The 20,056-nt window shown below is 33.9% G+C and overlaps 3 protein-coding genes across 5 annotated transcripts; 2 read left to right on the top strand and 1 right to left on the bottom strand.

Moving 5' to 3' along the window:
- Positions 1 to 335: 335 nt before the first annotated feature.
- On the top strand, positions 336 to 2,615 carry Pnn (desmosome associated protein-like protein pinnin). Its single transcript, XM_070657308.1, has 5 exons — positions 336 to 700; positions 823 to 1,018; positions 1,275 to 1,448; positions 1,550 to 1,844; positions 1,966 to 2,615. The coding sequence occupies exons 1-5, from the start codon at positions 528 to 530 to the stop codon at positions 2,280 to 2,282; spliced, it is 1,155 nt and encodes a 384-aa protein (XP_070513409.1). The 5' UTR covers positions 336 to 527; the 3' UTR covers positions 2,283 to 2,615.
- A 173-nt stretch (positions 2,616 to 2,788) lies between these two features.
- Positions 2,789 to 12,362, bottom strand: LOC139103002 (serine/threonine-protein kinase SIK3). Of its 3 annotated transcripts, XM_070657302.1 has the most exons (14): positions 12,280 to 12,362; positions 11,764 to 11,960; positions 10,059 to 10,355; positions 9,770 to 9,940; positions 9,141 to 9,264; positions 8,925 to 9,045; positions 8,605 to 8,845; positions 8,147 to 8,462; positions 7,786 to 7,919; positions 7,520 to 7,679; positions 6,626 to 6,763; positions 5,704 to 5,925; positions 5,097 to 5,293; positions 2,789 to 4,717 (listed from the first exon to the last, which is right to left on the bottom strand). In XM_070657302.1, exons 2-14 carry the CDS (start codon positions 11,914 to 11,916, stop codon positions 4,214 to 4,216), a joined length of 2,778 nt encoding a protein of 925 aa, XP_070513403.1. In that variant the 5' UTR covers positions 11,917 to 11,960; positions 12,280 to 12,362; the 3' UTR covers positions 2,789 to 4,213. The 3 variants fall into 3 exon arrangements, with proteins under 3 accessions (XP_070513403.1, XP_070513402.1, XP_070513404.1); XM_070657301.1 differs by having other exon boundaries at positions 11,764 to 12,314; XM_070657303.1 differs by lacking the exon at positions 6,626 to 6,763 and having other exon boundaries at positions 11,764 to 12,320.
- A 149-nt stretch (positions 12,363 to 12,511) lies between these two features.
- LOC139103005 (FGFR1 oncogene partner 2 homolog) lies at positions 12,512 to 14,356 on the top strand. The gene is made up of 4 exons (XM_070657309.1): positions 12,512 to 12,795; positions 13,066 to 13,200; positions 13,288 to 13,539; positions 13,714 to 14,356. The coding sequence occupies exons 2-4, from the start codon at positions 13,066 to 13,068 to the stop codon at positions 13,942 to 13,944; spliced, it is 618 nt and encodes a 205-aa protein (XP_070513410.1). The 5' UTR covers positions 12,512 to 12,795; the 3' UTR covers positions 13,945 to 14,356.
- Positions 14,357 to 20,056: the final 5,700 nt, after the last annotated feature.

The raw sequence follows: 20,056 nt of genomic DNA, 5'->3' as shown, positions 1-20,056 counted from the left end.
CCCACTGAAATGTGATACGAGTAAAACGCATACGATGCCAGAGCGCCACTGAGCGCAGAGAGCCCAACTCAGAAGCCGCGTGGAAGCCGCGATTTCGAGTTGGGCTCTCTGACTGAGCGCTCAATGAACTCTTGCATTCGATTGGCATATTCTTCTGGATCTGAAACTATACGTAAATCAGACATGAAAATTTACCGAGCGGTTGCGTTCAGCAAACACAACCACTCAGTGAGTTATGCATCTGATTGGTGAATATTGTCAGATCTTAAAGAATGTCTCAATCAGATGTAAGAGCTCACTGAGCGGTTGCTCCCTGAATGCACCCAATGCATTCAATGTGAATTCTCCATTGCCTCGTCGACGAATGTGTCGCGTATTGCAAATAGAGTATGTTAGTAATGTAGAAGTATTACATATATGTAGTATCACCGTGACCTTATTACTCTTATGTCTAAATACACAATTAAAAAATTCTGATGGTGATATTGTAATTCTTTCCTACCGATATCGATTTCCCGCGTTATTAAATGGTCAACGAAATAATAATGAGAAAATTAGATTATCAGGAGTTATGGGGAGCCGATAGATTAGAGGCTCAATTAGAACTTGCTCGTGACGGGCTTCGTGGTCTTGACCGTAGTATTCGTAAAATCTTAGGTCGCGATGTTCCTGACGGCGAAAGCGGTCCATTGCAATCGAGGTTATATTTAATTTACGTATTTCTTTTTTTTTTTTAATTAATTTCTTTTTTAAGATTATTACAGATATATTTAGGTTTATATGAATATAATTTTAATTTTATTTTAATGCATTCTCTTTTAGAATACCTCAAAAGAGATTGTTGCAAGAAGATCGTCGTAAAACTATAACTGAGTTTGTGAATAATGAACTACCTGGAGGTAAAAGACGTTGGCAAAGTAATTCTAGCGTGGAACCAAAAACAGTTTTTAGTCGATTAAGCGCACGTGTTCCTTCTACTGCGGATGATAGCGCTGATGAAGACGATAATGTTACTAAGGTAATTTATTTATGCATGCAGTTAATATCTTGGGGAATCAAACTATTTATTTAAGAGTAGTGCTTTTTAATAATGTAATAAAATTTAACTTAAAACGATAAATTACTCGATTGATTTATTTAAAGTTTAAAATATAATTTTTTACGTTTTGCATCTCAGCCCACATAATGTAATTTTATATACTCCTTGATATGTTTTACCCTCATGTACGTATATATATTTTAATATAAGCTAACATTATTTTAATGTTTTAAAGCCTGCTGTGTCATCCAGAGTAATAGCTACTCCTCGAGAAATTCCTTCGCGTCAAGAGGTTATCAGACGCGAAAGAACCGACGAACGTAGTCGGCAAAGAAATAAACGTATGTTTGGTGCACTTTTGGGTACTTTACAAAAATTTAGACAAGAGGAAACTAAACTTAAGGCAAAGGTAAGATTAATTTTAATTATTTTCGTTATAATATCCCAAAATAATAATATCAAAGCGTTAAACAATTCGATGTATTCATAAAAAATTTTTTTTTTTTGCAGGAGGATAAAAAGGCAGAGGTAGAGGCTAGAGTAGAAGAAGCTAGAAGACGAGAAAAAGAAGAACTACGAAAAGAGAGACAACAGTTATTTTCATCGCGAAAACGACAATTAGCTGAAGTACGAGTACTAGAAGCAAAGCTTGCACGTAGTCGGCAATTTCAAGATTGGCGTAATGCACAATTACCACTTGCTTCATTTATAAAAACTCAGACTCAACCTCCTATTTATTACTTACCAAAGCATAAAGATTCGCAGACGGATATGTTATTGGCACAATCTGCAAAAGAACTTCACGGTATAGTATATTTTTATTAATATTATACAGGGTGTTTAAAAATTGTATTAAAGCTGAAAACTATAGGTAGATGATGGAAATCTGTAACGAAAAGTCATGTATTTTCCTCATATTATTTCAGAAACAATTGAAAGAAGAGAAAAAACATTGATTGAAGAATTAAATTTAATAGAAGCTCAGATAGGATTAAACAAACACTCACAAAACTTTGAAACATCTTCGACTGTACATACAATAGAAGCTCCTCGTTTAATAGAAGAGGGTGAAGAAAATCGAGATCCTAATCCAGAACATAATATTGAAGCTGCTATCAACGATGATACTGCCATCAATGATATTTCAATGCAATCTGTAATAAATGAAAACTTTGATAATGATCATAACGTGGAGAAAAAAGAAGACGAACAACTGGATCAAGTTCCAGACGTAAATGGCTAGTGTAAAATTTGCTATGATAAATGGAATTGTACACATTATGTACATTCGATGGTCCAACATAAAATGAAGATTTTTATAGTACTTTAAATTTGATTTATAAGTATATAATTAAGAATATTTCTAAATGATCAAATACTTGTAATTTTATTGTTACATAAACCTGTAATAATCAATTAAGTTTTGTGACTTAATTCTTTAAAAAAATTAAGTTTCTTTTGCAATATTGAAATAACTTAGCTTTTTCACACATTATTATTTGTATATGATACTGTAAATCCATAAAATGTATCAAAAACTTTGATCTTTGTGCTAATAAATCAATCAATGTCTAGATTTTAATGTGTTGTTCTCTAAGTTGTCCGTAAGTTTCTACACGTGTATATTTGAATCACTGTGTTCTTCACTTATAATTATATAATAAATAAATGACCACAAATTAAAAATTTGTATATTTTACTTAACAGAAAATATTGCTGAAAAGAAGTCTGAATGTATAACAAAAAGAATCAATTTGGTTCTTTTATTTCAATTATAAAAAATATCACACAATTGCACACAATTTTATCAATATACCATTTGTTAACGAAATTTACAAGTCGTGATTTATATTATAATATGCTTTAACTAAATTTTTTGTCGGTGTATCTATTCACTAATAATAATAAATATGTTTATTTTGTACCTTTATCTTTTTTAACATTTTAATGTATAACATTTGTTTTTAAGTGTACACAACTGAATTTTACATATTTACTATAATATATACAAAGGAGTTTAATGTATACATTTTTATCATTTATTTCTGTTTAAGATAAATGATGATATTACAACGTAATTGTTAACAATAAAGTTTTACGTTATATAAATTTGTCGATGAAAGAGTATAAAGAAGAATAAAAAATCGTTGATTGTTATCGCTCTTACTTGAACGTAAAATTAATATATTATGTTTTGAGATATAAGCAAAAACAAATTAAGTGACCACGATAACGCGTGCCGCTTGAGGATTAACTTTGATCCTATGTTCGTAATTTGCAACTCGAAAATTCTCTAGATAAACACTTTAGAAATATAAATTTAATACAAAAATATATAGTTTAAAGCTTAAAGGATTAATAAACTGTAAAAAATTGTTTTACACAGTTTTCCTACGCCCTAATAAAAAATTAATATTATCGCGTAAATTTAAATTTAAAAGATTATAAAAATTTACACGAATTTTACGTTGCGGCTAAAAATAAAATTTATATGCGATATAAAGAAAGATAACTGCGTTTATTAATTTGTCTATAAATTATTATATGTTTTACTTTTTATATAATTAAGTTTATGAATCATTTAAAATAATGCAAATTAAAATATTTAAAATCTTAGTTAATTTTAACATTAAAAACATATTTGATAAAGAGAAATTTTACGAGTAAAATAGAAAATATAAATAGCACTCAGATGTATATTGAATTAATATACTGTATATAGGACGAATCAGTAAATCGTTTTTGTGCATTTACACTGGATGCTATTATTAATTTCAGGATCATAAACAAGTTTTTATTTTAATTTTTTAATACCTGATATAACATTTACTATATGTAAAAAAAATTAACAAAATAAATGTTTCTTTTTTTTTTTTAAGGAGTTATTAAACGTACATGATACTTCAATGTTTTAAAAGGTATGAATATACAACTAATATATTTTCTTATTTACAATTTCATATTATAAATAAAATAACTCTGATCTTATTTCTTAAAACAAACACTATAAAATGTATAATACATAGAATGTTGCACGAATATAATAACATAATAATGATATATTTATATATATAGTGTATATGCAGCATGTGCAATACTGTGATGAATAGTGTATGTTACACTAGGAATGTAATGTAATGTATAAAAACATATCGTATTATATGCTGGTTGTCGTCAAACAGTAATACAAGAAATCAATTGCTGGCAAAGTTGACTATATTGCAATTGGTCCCCACTAATCCTACGCATTTTTATTCCCTTCACTTCTTTTTGTTCTGATTCACATACCCTAAGTTCGATTTGTACGCCACCGGGATATTCTAAACTAAGTCCACTACCTTTCACTTCTTCTCTTGAAAATATGAAACCTTTCGGTGGCGCTCTTGCATCTATTATTTGTTTGACACGACCTAAAATAGTTTCGGAATTTAATCTGCTCGACTCGTCAGACAAAGGAACCTCGACTTCGGTAGGAATTGTATTGTGTGGTCTACCAATGCCGCGTGTTATACTAGGTCTTAAAGGATCGTATGGTTCTGAAATAATAAAACTTGGAAGAGTGTTATACTGAGGTAATGCATCTTCGAGTGAATCCGGTGATGGAGATGGAGAAGGAGAACAGCTAATTAATGTCACTTGTCCTCCAAGAACATCCGTAACTGAAATTTGTGGTGGTACCTGTAAGGAAATATTAAAATTCAAAATTAAACTTTAAGTAAAAAAAAAAAAAGAAAAGAAAAATCTAAATAAAATAATAAGATAATGTATTATTATATTATGGCATTTGCTGCGGTAACCGCAGCTGGTGTACGTGACCCTAGCATGGTGTACGTCGAGTCTCACACGAAGCGCGTAACACATATACACTGAAAATGATATGGCATTTGTTACGGTGATAGCAACTAGCGTACGCAACTTTAGCGTAGTGTGCGTCGAGTATCACACGAAAGGCACAGCACATGTGTCGTGGAGCGTCGGCCGCCTCTCACCCCCCTTATCGCGGCCGCCTAGGGTTGTTGCGCATGTTTAATAAAGTATTACATAACTTATTACATACCCTCGATATTTCTACAGGATGTTCCTCTTGTATCATATCCAATGCTGGACTATTGCTGGGAGAATAACTCACAGGAGTAGTGGCAGGTGATCTATGATGCCTCAGTGGACTTAAATCTAAAGGTGTAGCAGGTGCTTGCGCTGGCGTACCATGTACAATACTACCCTGTACCGACGTTGTAGTTAAACCACTGAGACCTATTAACGATATTAAAAAATTATTAACTTAAAAAAATATTTTTTCAAAGATTTCTTTTTCATTTGCGATATACAATGTATAATGTTTAAGGAAAACCGAGTCGTCTGTCGTAGACATGTAAAATGGGTTAAATTAAATTAAATTAAATTAAATTAAATTAAATTAAATTAAATTAAATTAAATTAATTAATTCTGTACGGTTTTACAAGTTTCGCAATAATATAGATTGACACTAAACGTATCTACATCGATTAAATATATTATTTTCTATGCATTTTAATCACTGAATTCCGTAAGTAAAATTTTTATATCGCGTAAAATATTTTAGTGTGTGCTTATATTTAATAAATTAATAAATGTAATAAATTAAAACGTCTAGGCAAATATTTCATAAAAAAAAAATGAATACCTTGTGTAATTGCCGCTACGCCTCTTTCATGTACAGGAGAACCTGGTATACTTGCAGGACTATGTGAAGGTGATGCTAATCTCTGCAATTGCTGATATTCTTGTTGAAGTGTTTGGATGCCTGGCCCAGAAGTACCAGATCCTTCTGATGCTCGACGAACAGGTGAGTATCTCTCAGTAGGAACATGACTGGTTGGTTCCTTATACGAATCCCTATTATTTACTAAAATAAATAAAAATATTAGAAATATGTTTTCCAATATGACATAAGTATGTATGGGAGACATGATGTATGTATGTATGTATATGCATGTTCACATGTATAAAATTATAAATTATCTAAACTGCATAAAAGAACAAAATCACGTTGTAATATTTATTAATATTTATAAAATGTCTTTATCAAATTTAAAGAAAAAATATCTTTTTTTTTTAAATCAAAAATATTAAAATGTTAAAATAAAACATATTTTTTAATTTGTATAAGCTATATCACATATGTAATATCATTATATCATACACTACGCACATGTATGCGTGCATATATTCACGTACAATGCGCGGTGCAAAGAATTGTGTCTCTGTATATAATTAAAAAAAAATTGATTATTAGTTATATTTAATATAAAAATGTTTATTACTCATAAATAATATGTTAACTAATTTATATTTCCATATTCAGTTACACAATTATTTGCACGATATTATTAAATGATTTATGCACACGGAAATATGTTTAAACATTCGTATACTATTTTTAATATATATAAAAATGTATGTGCGCGTGTGCATTCGTACATATATAAAATTAAAATTTATAACATTACTTTAATACAAAAATGACAAATTTTTACATCTAATCATACCTTTCAATTATATAAAAAAAATTTTACAAATTACTATAATGCAAAAATCTCTATTACCAGTGCTAGTATGATATAATGAAGATTTCCTGTGGTGTGGAAGTGGTGGTCCTCTAAGGTGAGTTGGTAACAGTCGCGATGGTAGATAAGATCTATTCATCCTAGCTTCTACCTCCATTACCAGTTCCGGATTTATAACTACATGCATATTTACCAACCAAGGACAGTACGGAAGTGCAGTGGGCACAAAAAACATGCAAAATCAAAATTAAAACTCAATAAAATATAAATAATGTGCAAATGCTAAAAAATAAGATATAAATAGCCGCAATATAAAAATATCAAAGCTTGTAAACTTACTTAAATAAATTTTAAATGTACGTATGTATGCATAAACGTTTACGTGTAACACACATAATATGTTCTAAAATAATGTGACTTTCTTTTGCATAAAAATGCTTGGTAACCGATTGACTCATTGCCGATTTTCAATGCTTAGGAACCGATCACTCATCTAATCTTTGATTGAGAAGACCGTGCTATACTTCTATAGATCGATCGTTTCTATCAACGCGCTCTTATTCATTCTGTTACAAAAATTTATATCTATGTACCTAAGATTTTTTTTTTAATTTAATAATCTTTTTGTTATTTATTTTCTGTTTAAATAAATATATATTACCGTATTACACTATATCACTTTAGTTTACTTTTCTCTGCACAATAATTTGTTATATAAAAAAAGCATTTATAAATAGAGGAAAATTGGGTGATTGTCCGCAACAAAAAAAAATGAACAGAAAACGCACAATATGTAAAGCTAATTTTAAATAATATAAATATTAAAAACTATTAAAGAATGCTATAAGCCATACAATTATATGTATTATACAATTATAAAAAAAAATCGTGAGACTTGATATTCTAATTATTAAATATTAAATTACATCATACCTGGTCGCTGCATAACAGTACTAAGGCCACTCCTTCTTCTTCTGTCGCTATTTCCACTATTACTACCGCTATTGTTATTACTCCCTTCTCCCGTCGAAGTACTGACAGCAACATTTAATGATTGAACACATTGTACTAATCCCGTACTGTCACTCTGTAACTGTTAATACATTATTGTTTAAAGATTAAAATTAGTATACCAATACAAAATACTTTACGTCACATAATTAAATTACATTTAGTACGTGTCTATAATATTTACTAACCGGTTGTAATTGTTCTCTGCTACCAGGTTGACTCCAACCACCATCTTCATCATTATTAGTGTTATTACTGTGTTGTTGATGAAATATGTGAAGATTTGCCCCCCCATCTGAAGCTCGTCGACCAAAACCGCCAGCTGAAAATATGTATAATGTATTAAAACAGATAGCATTTATATGTAGAAGACAACATATATCGAAGTTAAATTATATTTCATTATGCAAAATGCGGCTCACGTAAAAATACATGGTTGATCTTGATGAACGTACGTTTGACGCGAGTACATTACCATCTTGATAATATTTTAATTTTATCAAAGTTAATTATTTAGAAATATTTTTCATACAAAAAATCGTAACTTACTGGCACCCATTACAGGAGGCGGCTTTAACAAATGCTGATCTTTTATTTGGAAATTTTGTGGCGGCTGATGTTGAACTAAAGGAAGATTCAATGGTAAATTGGTATGTGGTAAAACTTGAGGATCTATATTACACTGGAATATAGGAAGAGGCCGTAAAGTTTGATAGCCTGATAGGTGATTGTAAGGATATGATGAAGGAGACTGGTGCACTGCATCACCAGGACCAACTGTATGCCTTCTTGTTGTATGATAAGGTGTTCCAGATGGCAAACAAAGACCACTTTTTTCTTCCGTTTCAGCTTCAGTCTCACCAAACTGTTAACAAAAAAGTACATTTATATAGTACGATAAATTTATTATTACATATTATTAAAATCCAGTTATTTTCGTCCGTCTAATTTTTTAATACATCGATTAATAAAGCCAAATGTTTCTTTTTTATAAATAATATAATTACCTTTTCCAATTGATGCGCACCATCGGGCAAATAATCACCTGGTATACTTTGGATACTGGCTAAATTAGGCATTGTCGATTCTAATCGGTCAACAAGTAAATTGTATATAGCCGATACATGGTCAAACCTATTTCCTTTAATAGCTTGTAATAATGTATCTGTGCTGAGTCCAGGCAATCTTAACATATTTTCTATTACTAATTGATTTAATGGTGGTGATACATTTACGTCGGGACTACATCTGAAAATACAGAAAAAAAAATTAAAAAGAATAAAAATTTATACATAAAAAAAATAATATAATATAAATCATTACATACCCTCCAGGTTCTAATTCTGTTACTCCTCCCCCACCCATCCATGAATGTACTAAGATTTGAGATATACTTAAACGGCGTTCTGGCTCTACCACTAGCATATGTCTAATTAACTTTTCGCAATCTATAAAAGTAATAAAAATGTTATTAAAATTATAACGTATAAAAAAATGGAAGACAAAAAAAGAGATATATGTACATTTATTTAAATATATTTACCTGCAGACATAAAAAATGGTATTCTGAATTTCCCTGAGACAACCACAGATCGTAACAACTGCATAGTAGGTCCATCAAATGGTAGAGCTCCACACACTAATACATATAAGACAACGCCAAGACTCTAAAATATTATAATTATATTTTATACATTTTATATATATGTATAATATTATAATTATATTTTATACATTTTATATATATGTATAATACGTAAAATACGTAAATTCACCTTAAAAAACAATTAGAATTAAAATAAAAAAAATATCAGCAGCTTGACGAATTATGGGGTCTACACATTTTAATTCAAACATAAACGTACATACACACGCATGCCTTTCTTCTCCTTTCTCTCTCCACATACATACACGTGCATGCACACACATTCACGCGCGCGATTGCACACACGTACAACAGTAGTGGGATCTCTTTGCTGCGGTAAATCTCGGATGCTGACGTAATTTTCAAGCCTTATAATTAAAAAAAACTGTCCAAAGTCAGATCAATAGCAACATATTACGTTCCCTTTGACTTTATAAATTTTTCTAAAATTTCGTGAGTTTTAAAAATAAAATAATGCACGTTTGTAAGCGCGGGGACGGGTGGGGTATGCATAAGCGATAACTTACCCATACGTCAGCTCTTGGACCATCATAATGCCTTCCTTCAAAAATTTCTGGTGCAGCATATGGTGGTGAACCACACCAGGTACTAAGTGGAACACCAGGAGTATATTCATTACTAAAACCAAAGTCTGCAAGTTTTATATTATTGTCTGCATCAAGTAATAAGTTTTCAGCCTAAAACAAAAAAAAATAAGTGAATTATACATTTAGAACAATCTGTGCATAATTTGTAATTTATTTTATTAATAATTAAGACTGTAAAACAATTATGACATAACACAACAAAGTAAACCTTAAGATCTCGATGAACCACTCTTTGTTGATGCAGATAATGAACAGCAAGTACAATTTGACGGAAAATTCTTCGTGCTTCTGGTTCTGGCATTCGACCATTTCGAACAAGGTGATCAAATATTTCACCTCCAGGAGCATACTCTGTCACTAAATATATCATTTTTTCTGTTTCCATTACTTGGTACAGTCTTATAATATGTGGATGTCGTAACCTTTTCATTATATGTACTTCACGAAAAATTTTGGCTAAATTTTCTTCATTGAGTTTAGTTTTATCTATTATTTTTATAGCAACCTATAACAGTATAAACACAATATTAATATAACTTAATATTTTCAAGAAAATAGAATGCTTAAATTTTCCATAAAAATAACACATTAGATTTTTTTAATTGCAAGAAATAAAAAGAAAAATATAAATCTAATATTAAAAGTATGAAATTTATTATAAAAATAATTTTTAAGTGGAATTTTATGTATATTAATTTCACAAATTATAAGTTAAAAAGTATTTAATCACTTTCTTTGTTATATGTATAAGAATTATAATTAATGCAAAGTAACGAAAAATTTAAGGCTCTTGTTAACCCATTTTATTAAAGTACATCAATATTTTTCATCTTATTGCACTATTCAGTAATTAATAAATTTAAAGTGTTTAATCAAAGAAAACTATTTGACAGGTGCTAAACTAAAACATACAGGTTTTTTTTCACATTTATGTTAAATAAAAATAAAATATTGTATTATTAAATAATAAAAATTATATTTTAACACTAAAACTATTTTAATTTTATTTTAAAAACTTTAAAATTAAAAATATTCTACTACAATGAAAAACAATGCTGTAAGTCATAAAAAATAATTGCTTCTCATTAAAAAAATTGTTATAGTTTTAACATCTTTGTATTAGAATTTTTATCTTGAAATATTCTAAGGAATCTGCCACTAAGAGAACTTCCAATGCTTTTAGAACAATCTGTATGTAGAGAAATTAATTAGCTGTTATTTCTGATGAAATATGATTATTGTAAAACTGTTTACTACTACACTCATGCAACAATAATACATCAATACATGAAATCATAGAAATGATTTATAATGGTAAGTAAACTTAAATTTTTTAATCCAATTAATTAAAAATATATAACAAACATATAACCTCACTATTGTACTCTGTACATATATATATATATGTAATATATAAATATATGAAATAGCTCATAGCATTTATATTTATTTCTTTCCTGTCAATGTTATATCTGGATTTAATAAGAAAAAATGTAAGTATATAAAAACTAATATAAGCTAATTTTTAAAGATTGATGTACAAAATTATCACAAAACAATGTTTATGTTACAAGAAAAAGAAGCGTTTCTGTTACAGACATATCGCTACTGTTACTCCTGATATGGTTGTTTATAATATCTGATATGCAAATATAAATAACTAGGTTTATAAATCTCATAAAAATTGAGTTTTTAAACAAGACAATGTATCTACTTTAATGAAGTAAATATATTCTCGCAGTAGTGTGTACCGTTGGACACAACTACATAATTATGTCGATACGATTATGTATCATAGTTAAATGCTACGATATAAAGCTAAAGAATTATTCGCGTAGATATTTAGACGATATTAACGACAAAATGACGGATTGCATGTTTGCGACTGAAAGGTTTCTATGGTGTTTTTTTACCTTGGATTTTGTTACGACATGAGTGGCCATTTTAACTATAGCAAAATTTCCTTTACCAATAGTTTTTTCCAGCTCGTAATAACCGACACGAATAAGTTTATTGACAGAAAATTCTTGGGAAACCTCATTGTGCGACGTCGGCGCGGATGCCATTTTTTGATCACTTCTCTCGCTCGTGGTTGATTCGTTGCAAATTGCTATAACATTTAGTACGAAATTATGTCGGCAGAGGAATTATCATCGTCTCCCGACACTGCCATCTAGTGACTATAAATAAGAGATGCGAATGTTGCGTGCCGTTTTCATTATCATACGAGGCGTCATCTGCGTTCAGCTCGTGGACCAATCAAATGCAAAGGCTTTACTAAAGATACAAACTCATGCAGCCGGAATCAATCACGGAATCAATTACGAAATTTCTTTGACACTTCCGTTAGAGCGTGTGACGGAATACGCTTGCAAGCGTATAGACGGAATAAGCTTACGAGCTCTCGCAACCGCGTCTTACAACCTTACAGCCATATTTTCGCCGCCATTGTAGACGAGCCTTTCAGACACTTCGCGCACAAATTTTACCGAGCACGTAATAAACATAAACCGTAAAAAAAATCCTCTGATCGAAGTCGACTATCTCCTTTTATCACCTCGCGTCATGCATGGAATGATACGCGCACACATGACACGGTGCGTACGACGGCAATCACGGCATGCGGATGCGCATGCACATATCTCGTATCTCATATCTCGTGGCGTCACACAGCTGACGTGTATACGTGCGTAGTGCGTACCGACGACCCGACCGCACGAACGAACGTGGAGTGGAATGATACACGAGGAAAGCGTCGAGACGGGAGCATCGCTACGCGACGGGCAAGGCGCGCAAGGCGGCCCTCTCGAGAGGTGAATCGGACCGACGTTTCCTCAACCTCAGTTCGAGTGGCTCGGCTGTTCTTCACCCGGATTTTAATTGCCGAATGCGCTGCGAAATCCCGTGCTACCGTTGAAACCTGATAAAGCTGCCTTTCCCGAAAGGTGAGTGGTATACTTAGTTTAATGTACGATGGGAGAAGTCGACACCGACGACGACTTGCGAGAGGAAAAAAGCACGCGGTGATCGGGTCAGTTGCGAGAGGCAAGGTGGACGCCAAGTATTAACGTAAAATATTGATTATCCTTGCTTCCCGGTTCTTGCTTTTAATATTTAAAATTGATATTTAAACTGAACAATATATATATATATATTTTTTTTTGTACAATATGATATTCTTGTTGCAAGTAAATAAAATTTATATCTGTTTGCAGATGTCATTAACATTTCAGCAGATTATATTGGATGCCAAAAAATTGGTTATTCGAATATCTGATCATGAAAACACTGCTGATACCCTGATAAGCGAAGTAGAAGCTGTATGTGGTCAAATTGATAACATGAAACAGGTATATTATTTTTACAAGTTAAATTAAAAATGTTAAAATTATCTAATTGTTGTATTACATGTTTTTTTTTCGTAATTACTTTTATAGTATCAAGAGGAAGTAGAAATTTTAAATACAGAGGCAAAGCAAAGACCACACTTGCAACTGATTGCTGGAATTCAAAGGGAAAATAAACATCTACGAGAAATACAGGCAGAAAATAAGGAATTGAGAAGTGCATTAGAAGATCATCAGCATGCACTTGAGCTTATAATGTCTAAATACCGACAGCAAACTGCTTCTTTGTTACGTCTTAGCAAAACTGATTATTCATCCATGCATAATTCTAAATACACTAACGTAAGTAAAAAAAAAAAAAATCCTTTTAATCGACAAATTAAACTAAAAATATTTTTATTTATAAATTAAAATTAATTAATTAATTAAATGGAAAGTGTAATAAGAAAAAAATTTTAAGATACGATATTTACGCATATATGTGATTAATAGATATTTTCATTTGTCAATTTATAGATAATAACCAATCAAGCAGAAAAAATTAATGAAATGGCAGCCGTAATGAAAACAGCCGCTGTCTTAGATGAGGAGAACGAATTAAAAGGAAAGGAGATGCTTCATTCTTTAAAAGAAGAAAATGCCACCCTTCGAGAAATAATGAACATTGCAAATAAATACGGTTCCTTAAACAAAGAATCTTCTGTAGAAAGTAAAACTGTTCAAACGGATCCGGATCCAATAGATTAAAGAAGTATTTAAAAATATGCTAGAGCTTTTGATTCTTTTTATAAAAGTTGATCAGTATTTATTTCACACACAAATCATGACATATTATTTACTAGATAGAATCTGTTACATATATAGATAAAAAAATGTATGTGCAAGTTGTAGTGTACGTATGCGTATTAAACATTTGTAAAATAAATTGTTCAAGCCGTTTGCAATATATAATTATCTTATAATTTTAAGTATTCATTACTTTTAATTTTATTACAAAACTATTATCATCATGTGTTTTATTTTCATGCATTTATGTACAAAGTGCAAAATTTATTTAAGGAACAGTGACATAATATATGTAGCTGAATGTCGTTTTCTGGCTTTTATCTTAAAGTAGAAAAGTATACTTTAAAGGATTAAAAAAAAAAAAAAAAAAGAATGACATTTGGCGCTCGTATATTTTTGCTAAAACGTAAATTTCAGCCTCCTGTGAAAGGAGTTTTTTAAGCTGTTTTCAATCCTTTCAAACTATTTTTTTTTTTCACACATATTTTCTGTACTTTACAAAAGAAAGAGCTAACTTTCACGCATTTATTCTTGAGCTATCTTTTTGCGTAACTCCTTCCTAAAATTGTTTGCAGAGAACACACGCCCTTGATCGAAACAACGCGAACATAATAGGCGTGCCCATAGGATAGTTTTTTCCTCATTGTTGCGAATATTACGTATTGTCGCAGTCGAAATATGCTAAGAATAGTTTTACGATTAGTTCCTCGGGTAGTCGTTCTTATCCCTTTCCTTTTGTGAAGGATCCTAAATTTTGCGAAGAGATCTGGGTAACGATCGGACAGAAAATTACCGTAAATAAATCGCAATTCTTTACATTTGAAAAAGTGAAGGTCGTTGAAAGAATTACGATCAACCCTTTAGGAATATTTTACGTAAAAATACGTAAAAGCAAAGAAGTACATTGTTAAAGACATAAATAAGACGTAATAGGTGTAGAATATAAATAAAATTTATAAAATATAAATTTTAAAAAATAAAAAGAAAAATACAAAGATTGTACAAATATATTTTTTCTGGTTGCAAAAATAGCCTGAAGGGTCGTTAAAAAAAAAAGTAACCACGGTACTATCTCGTTTCCTTCTAGCTTTCGCGTTCGTTCACGATATGGTTCATTCAAAGTCGTGGAAATTTTTTTTCAAATTTCTTTAAAAAGAACGCGCTATCCCGCCGCTGCGTATTTGTTCAGTATAAATAAAATAATATTGAAGCATTCCGATATGACCGTCCCTTTTTGAGACTCGCCTCCGGCGAAGCGGAGGCGGATAAAGACGCCCTTCGTAGCGTCATTGCTATTGTCCCGCGCAATTACGAAGCAATTGATGTCATCGAGCGTATTAATGGCGCGCGCTCGAGCTTCGTACGAAGACAACTTCGCGTTGCTTCTTCGTGTTTTTCTCGCGCGGCCGAGTCGCGCGTAAGTGTGTTTCCTCGAGCTTCGTTTCGCTCAAGGAAACTCGACCGCCGGCTGCAAGTCGCGCATCCTGTAACGTCATTAACGCACCCGGTTGTATACTCGTAAAGGCACATGCACGCCGCTGATGCTGCCTGCACGACGCCTGCACGCGGAGCGAAGGGACGCCCCGATGCCAACTCGATTTAGGGATAGCGGGCTAGCGTGGAAACTTTAAACCGGCTCTGGATTGCAGTTAACTACGGGGTGTCTCGCTTCCACCGCCGTTGGATGTTTTCGGTAAGTCTACTATCCGAAGAAACGCAGGTAACCTCAATAGATAAAACGATGGCCGATTCGGTTTCGAATTTTTTATTCGCTTTTTCGCACGAACGATCCCGGAGTTAAGTGTGAAAAATCAATTCGTTATAATTAAATAGGAAAAAAAAAAAATTGACTGGAGATGTATGTATGTGCGCTTGGTAAGCCGTGAAATATGCGTAAGCGTTTCCGCTTCGCTTTAAATTCTACTTGTTTACGGAGAGGTTCGATAACCGCGCGCGCGCATCAATTACGAGAGAATACTACACGTGAAATTCCCGAAAGAATTTCTTTCTAAACTGGAGTTTAGTCAAAGGGGTTACTTTCTGATCCTTTCATCCTCTTTCTCTCTTCCACGATTCAAGGCTCCCCGTTGAGAAAAAGGGCGTCTCGAACAAAACGGCTTTCTTTACGGTTTTCGTTGCGTTTTCTATGCGAAAACACTTGTTAGCGGCTGTACGTTGACGAAAGAAAGAGAAAAGAAGAAGGAAAAATGAAAAGGGAAGCCAGTTAACAAATATTCTACGACAAATCAAGTACGGGAGACAGTAATTTGGCTCGATCCCGCGTTTCGTCTTTCCGGTTAAGACAAACGCGATGGGACACCCTGTATAAGTGGTGACACGCTCACGCCCGTTCACGCACGTCCACACGTACACGGGGAAAGTGACTTACACGCGAACAATCGACGCCGTACAATTCACGCACATCTACGCGACTCCTTTCGGAGCCTTCCATTGGACAACCCTATCGTTCAAGGTCATCCTCCCTCCGCCCTTCTTTCTCTCTCCTTCTATCTCTCCGTTTTCCCGTGGGCCTTCTTTTTATACACCGCGTTCCTGGATGCGATAGAAGGGGTTCTTCTCTTTTTTTTTTATATTTTTTTTTATAGCGGCATGCCCTTGGAACCGACAATGACCAGCTTGCGTTTCCTGCGCTATCTAGAAACGCGGCACCTGTTACAGCCGCTGCTCCTTTCAATCCGATTGGCGATCATCGATTTTCTGCCCTCCACTCCTTTTACGGGCGTCGATCCCTGACGGGACAATGCCACTTTCCACAGTCCTGCATTTTTTTTTTCCTTCTTTTTCAAAATTCACGGCCTTGCGTTTGTTTCGAAATTTTACATCTACTTCCTGACGATATTAATTTCACCATAGATTTATTACTGTTCATACAGTTACTTTTGATATTAATTTTTTCCTTCTTTTATTTTTAATTTCACGTAGCTCTTTGGGAAATTAAAACGATAGAATTTTTACTTTTAAAATCAGTAAGTAAGGATGGCGAAACCGCTTGTGTATTTTTATAATACGCGTGTCAAACAAATTCAGCGTCGAACGCTGTAATAAATCGGTCATGCAACTTTGCGCGTTTATAATTAACGGGAGGAAAGCAAGCGAAGTAACGAACGGAGACCGAAAATTGCCGTGACTATTCGAATGACCGCGAGGGCCTCTCTTCCTCTCTCCTCTCTCTTTATCTCTTCCTTTCTCTCTCTCTTAGACGGTGGAATCCTCGCGCGGAGTCAATGCTCGCTCGGCTGAGAAAGTCGTCGAACGAGAGCGTGCGATGCATCGGCCTCGGGGTTGTCGAACGGGCGGAAGCCCGCAAATAGAAACCAGTTTCTCCCCGATTGCAAGAGGCCCTTCTTTCTCGCTTCTTATTTCTCTTCTATTTTCCTTTTCTTTTTCTTCAGGCAGATTGCCTCCACCACGTGGAAGTGTTACAAGGTCGTGTTACGTGCTGAAATCGCGAACACATGACCGAGACGCTCCTTCCGCGAATCTGCATTCCGGAAGCTCCCGGAGAAGTCCACCTCTCGTATAAACGATCGCCATCGAACCTTCTCTTTCTCTTCAACTTTTTCTCTCTTTCTTTCTTTTTCTTTTTTTTTTCTCCTTTTTTTTTTCCTCGATATTACACGATACCTCGCGTCGCATATATTCCATGTGCCTTTTATTTCTCAATCGCGTGACGATATGACGTATTGTTTCCGTGAGAGAGAGAAAGAGAGAGAAAAAATAATACTCGCAAGATTCTACGTTGCTTTGTAATTCCGAGGCGGGCGCGAAGAATTTCTTTGTTCAACGCGCGAGATTTTTTTTTCTCACGAGATTTTTTCTCTTTTCCTTTTTATATTTTTATTTTTTTTATTAACGGTTTAGCAAATGTTAATTTGCTTCTTTTTATTTTATTTGTTTATTTTTTTCCGAACGCGAGACGAGGATCTTGCTCATTTCGGCCGTCGGATAGGTGTAATCCTAAGCCGGGAAGAGCTGTAATCCTTCAAGACTGATAAGAGATAGAGCGGCGGCTGTGTAGAAATATTCTCGCAAAGATACGACCGCGTAGAGTGCTCAGCGTATAATATTCATGGTAGCTCGCGGGGAGTTTTTTTTTTTAAAGCTCAGAACGTATGTCTTACTTTCGGCTTATTCGAACGTTGCGCAATCTGTCGCTGACGTTTCGTGACTTTTGTGCTTGTTAGTATTTTACGCACGGTGAGCACGTACGGGCAAGCTGTCAGACACGTTCCGAATCTCAAATGCGTAACATTGTTAACGCATTCCTAACCGCCAAATGCAACCCGCGCGCTATCCCGCCACGGGACTTTGATACACTCCCATCGTGAACTAAAAAAATCTATCGCGACGGGCGTACGAAAATTGATAATGAAAATTCAAAGCTCGATGCAATATCTTCTAAGTACACAGCGACGAATTCTGATGAAACCGAGACAAAGTCAGAGCGGTGCAAACAAATTTAATCTCGATTGTTCGCTACCGCTCTTCTGTTCGAATAAGATAATGTTTTTTCCCCTCTGTTGATTTAAAAAAAAAAAAAAAAGGAAAGAAAAAAGAAGAAAAAAAAGGGTCAAAGGCTGAAGGGAAGTTACTGAATCATACTGCCGCGGTAAATATGTGTGCGATGCCGATTGTGAAAGCGCGAGACACATCGTCAGATGTGCTTACATAAAAAAAAAAAAGGAAAAAAGAAAACCATAACTTTACATTCTTTACGCTCTTATCGCGATACATTATGTAGCTTTTCTTTCCTATCGATATGCAATTGCCCACGAAATACGACATTGCGTAAATATACCGTGCACATTAATTTGATAAACTCTACGAATGTTATATAAGCCGTGAGGCATAACCCTCGCGTTGGAGAATCGTACGAGAATTTTTTTTCGGTGCCTAAGCGCGCGGCTGCCGGCCAAAATGAAGACGAGGAAGAAGGGCGAAGGAGCATCGGCCGCGGCGAGCGAATAGGTCGGGAAAAATCACATGCGTACGCGCGCGTGTGTGAGGGAGCGCGCGGGCGTGCGTGCGTGCGGCCGGGCTGCGTGCACTGCGTAGATGCAGTTTTAGGAAATCACGCATAATACACGTGGCAACGTCGCCACGGTGCGAGCTAACATTCCATGTGATCCCAGGACCGGTTTGCGGGTTGCCGACCCACTAACACTCGCCTAATGCAGATAAACCCACGCCCTATATGTGGGGTACACGTCGCTTATTTTTTATTGCGACTCGGCGCGCCGTAGCCGCGGTGCGCGGCGCGGCGCTTCACCAATTTTCAAAGTCACTAAAAGTGAAGAAGAAGAAGAAGAAGAAAAAAAAACCATCGAGAGTAGAAGAAGAAGGAAGAAACGAGCCGGGAACCTAAAATTATGCGGCTCGAGTAGGGCCAGCGGTTGGTCCCGACGCCACTTGGCGATGTCGGCTTTGATTAATAATGCAAGCGACTCTATCCCCGATACTGATTTTAATAATAGTAGTTACTCTTGATAACGGAGTAAATTTAATGTATTTGTAATAATTTTCCAGGAAATATAACCATTGATTTTTTTATAATTATTATTTTTCTTTTTTTTTTTTTGAAACTTTACTTTTCAAGACGTATCTGTTATCGCGTTTCTTCATTGCTATAACTGATCGGAGAGATAAGTTTGAAGAGAAGTAACATTGCCCAAGTCTTTGTATTTTCTGTCAATGTTTCGCGGTTACGGTTAACAAGACGAACGCGCTTTACGATTCCGGTTGAAATTTTCACATTTAAACAACAGATCGCAAACCAACAGGATTGAATTTCGAAAGATACGAGAAAAAAGAAAAAAAGAAAAAATTATTTCCTTGGTTCAAAGTGCTTTTGAAATTAAAGTTACGCTAAAACTCGACGATACATTTTTAAAAAGTGCTATTCCTCGTAATAACGTTAACGTTTGATACAGCTGCTCGCGTCTGCTGTTTCATCTAATCCAAATTATAGGTGGCATCTAGGGGATCTGCCAGCGGTTTGAAAATATGAGGTAAACGGTAAATGCTTTTTTTACTCAACGTTTCGTCTCGTTGG

Source organism: Cardiocondyla obscurior, linkage group LG05, assembly GCF_019399895.1.
Source record: "Cardiocondyla obscurior isolate alpha-2009 linkage group LG05, Cobs3.1, whole genome shotgun sequence".
In the NCBI taxonomy this organism is placed as follows: domain Eukaryota; kingdom Metazoa; phylum Arthropoda; class Insecta; order Hymenoptera; family Formicidae; genus Cardiocondyla; species Cardiocondyla obscurior.
Note: the sequence above shows the minus strand (reverse complement) of the source record. Positions and strands in the feature narration are given on the sequence as shown.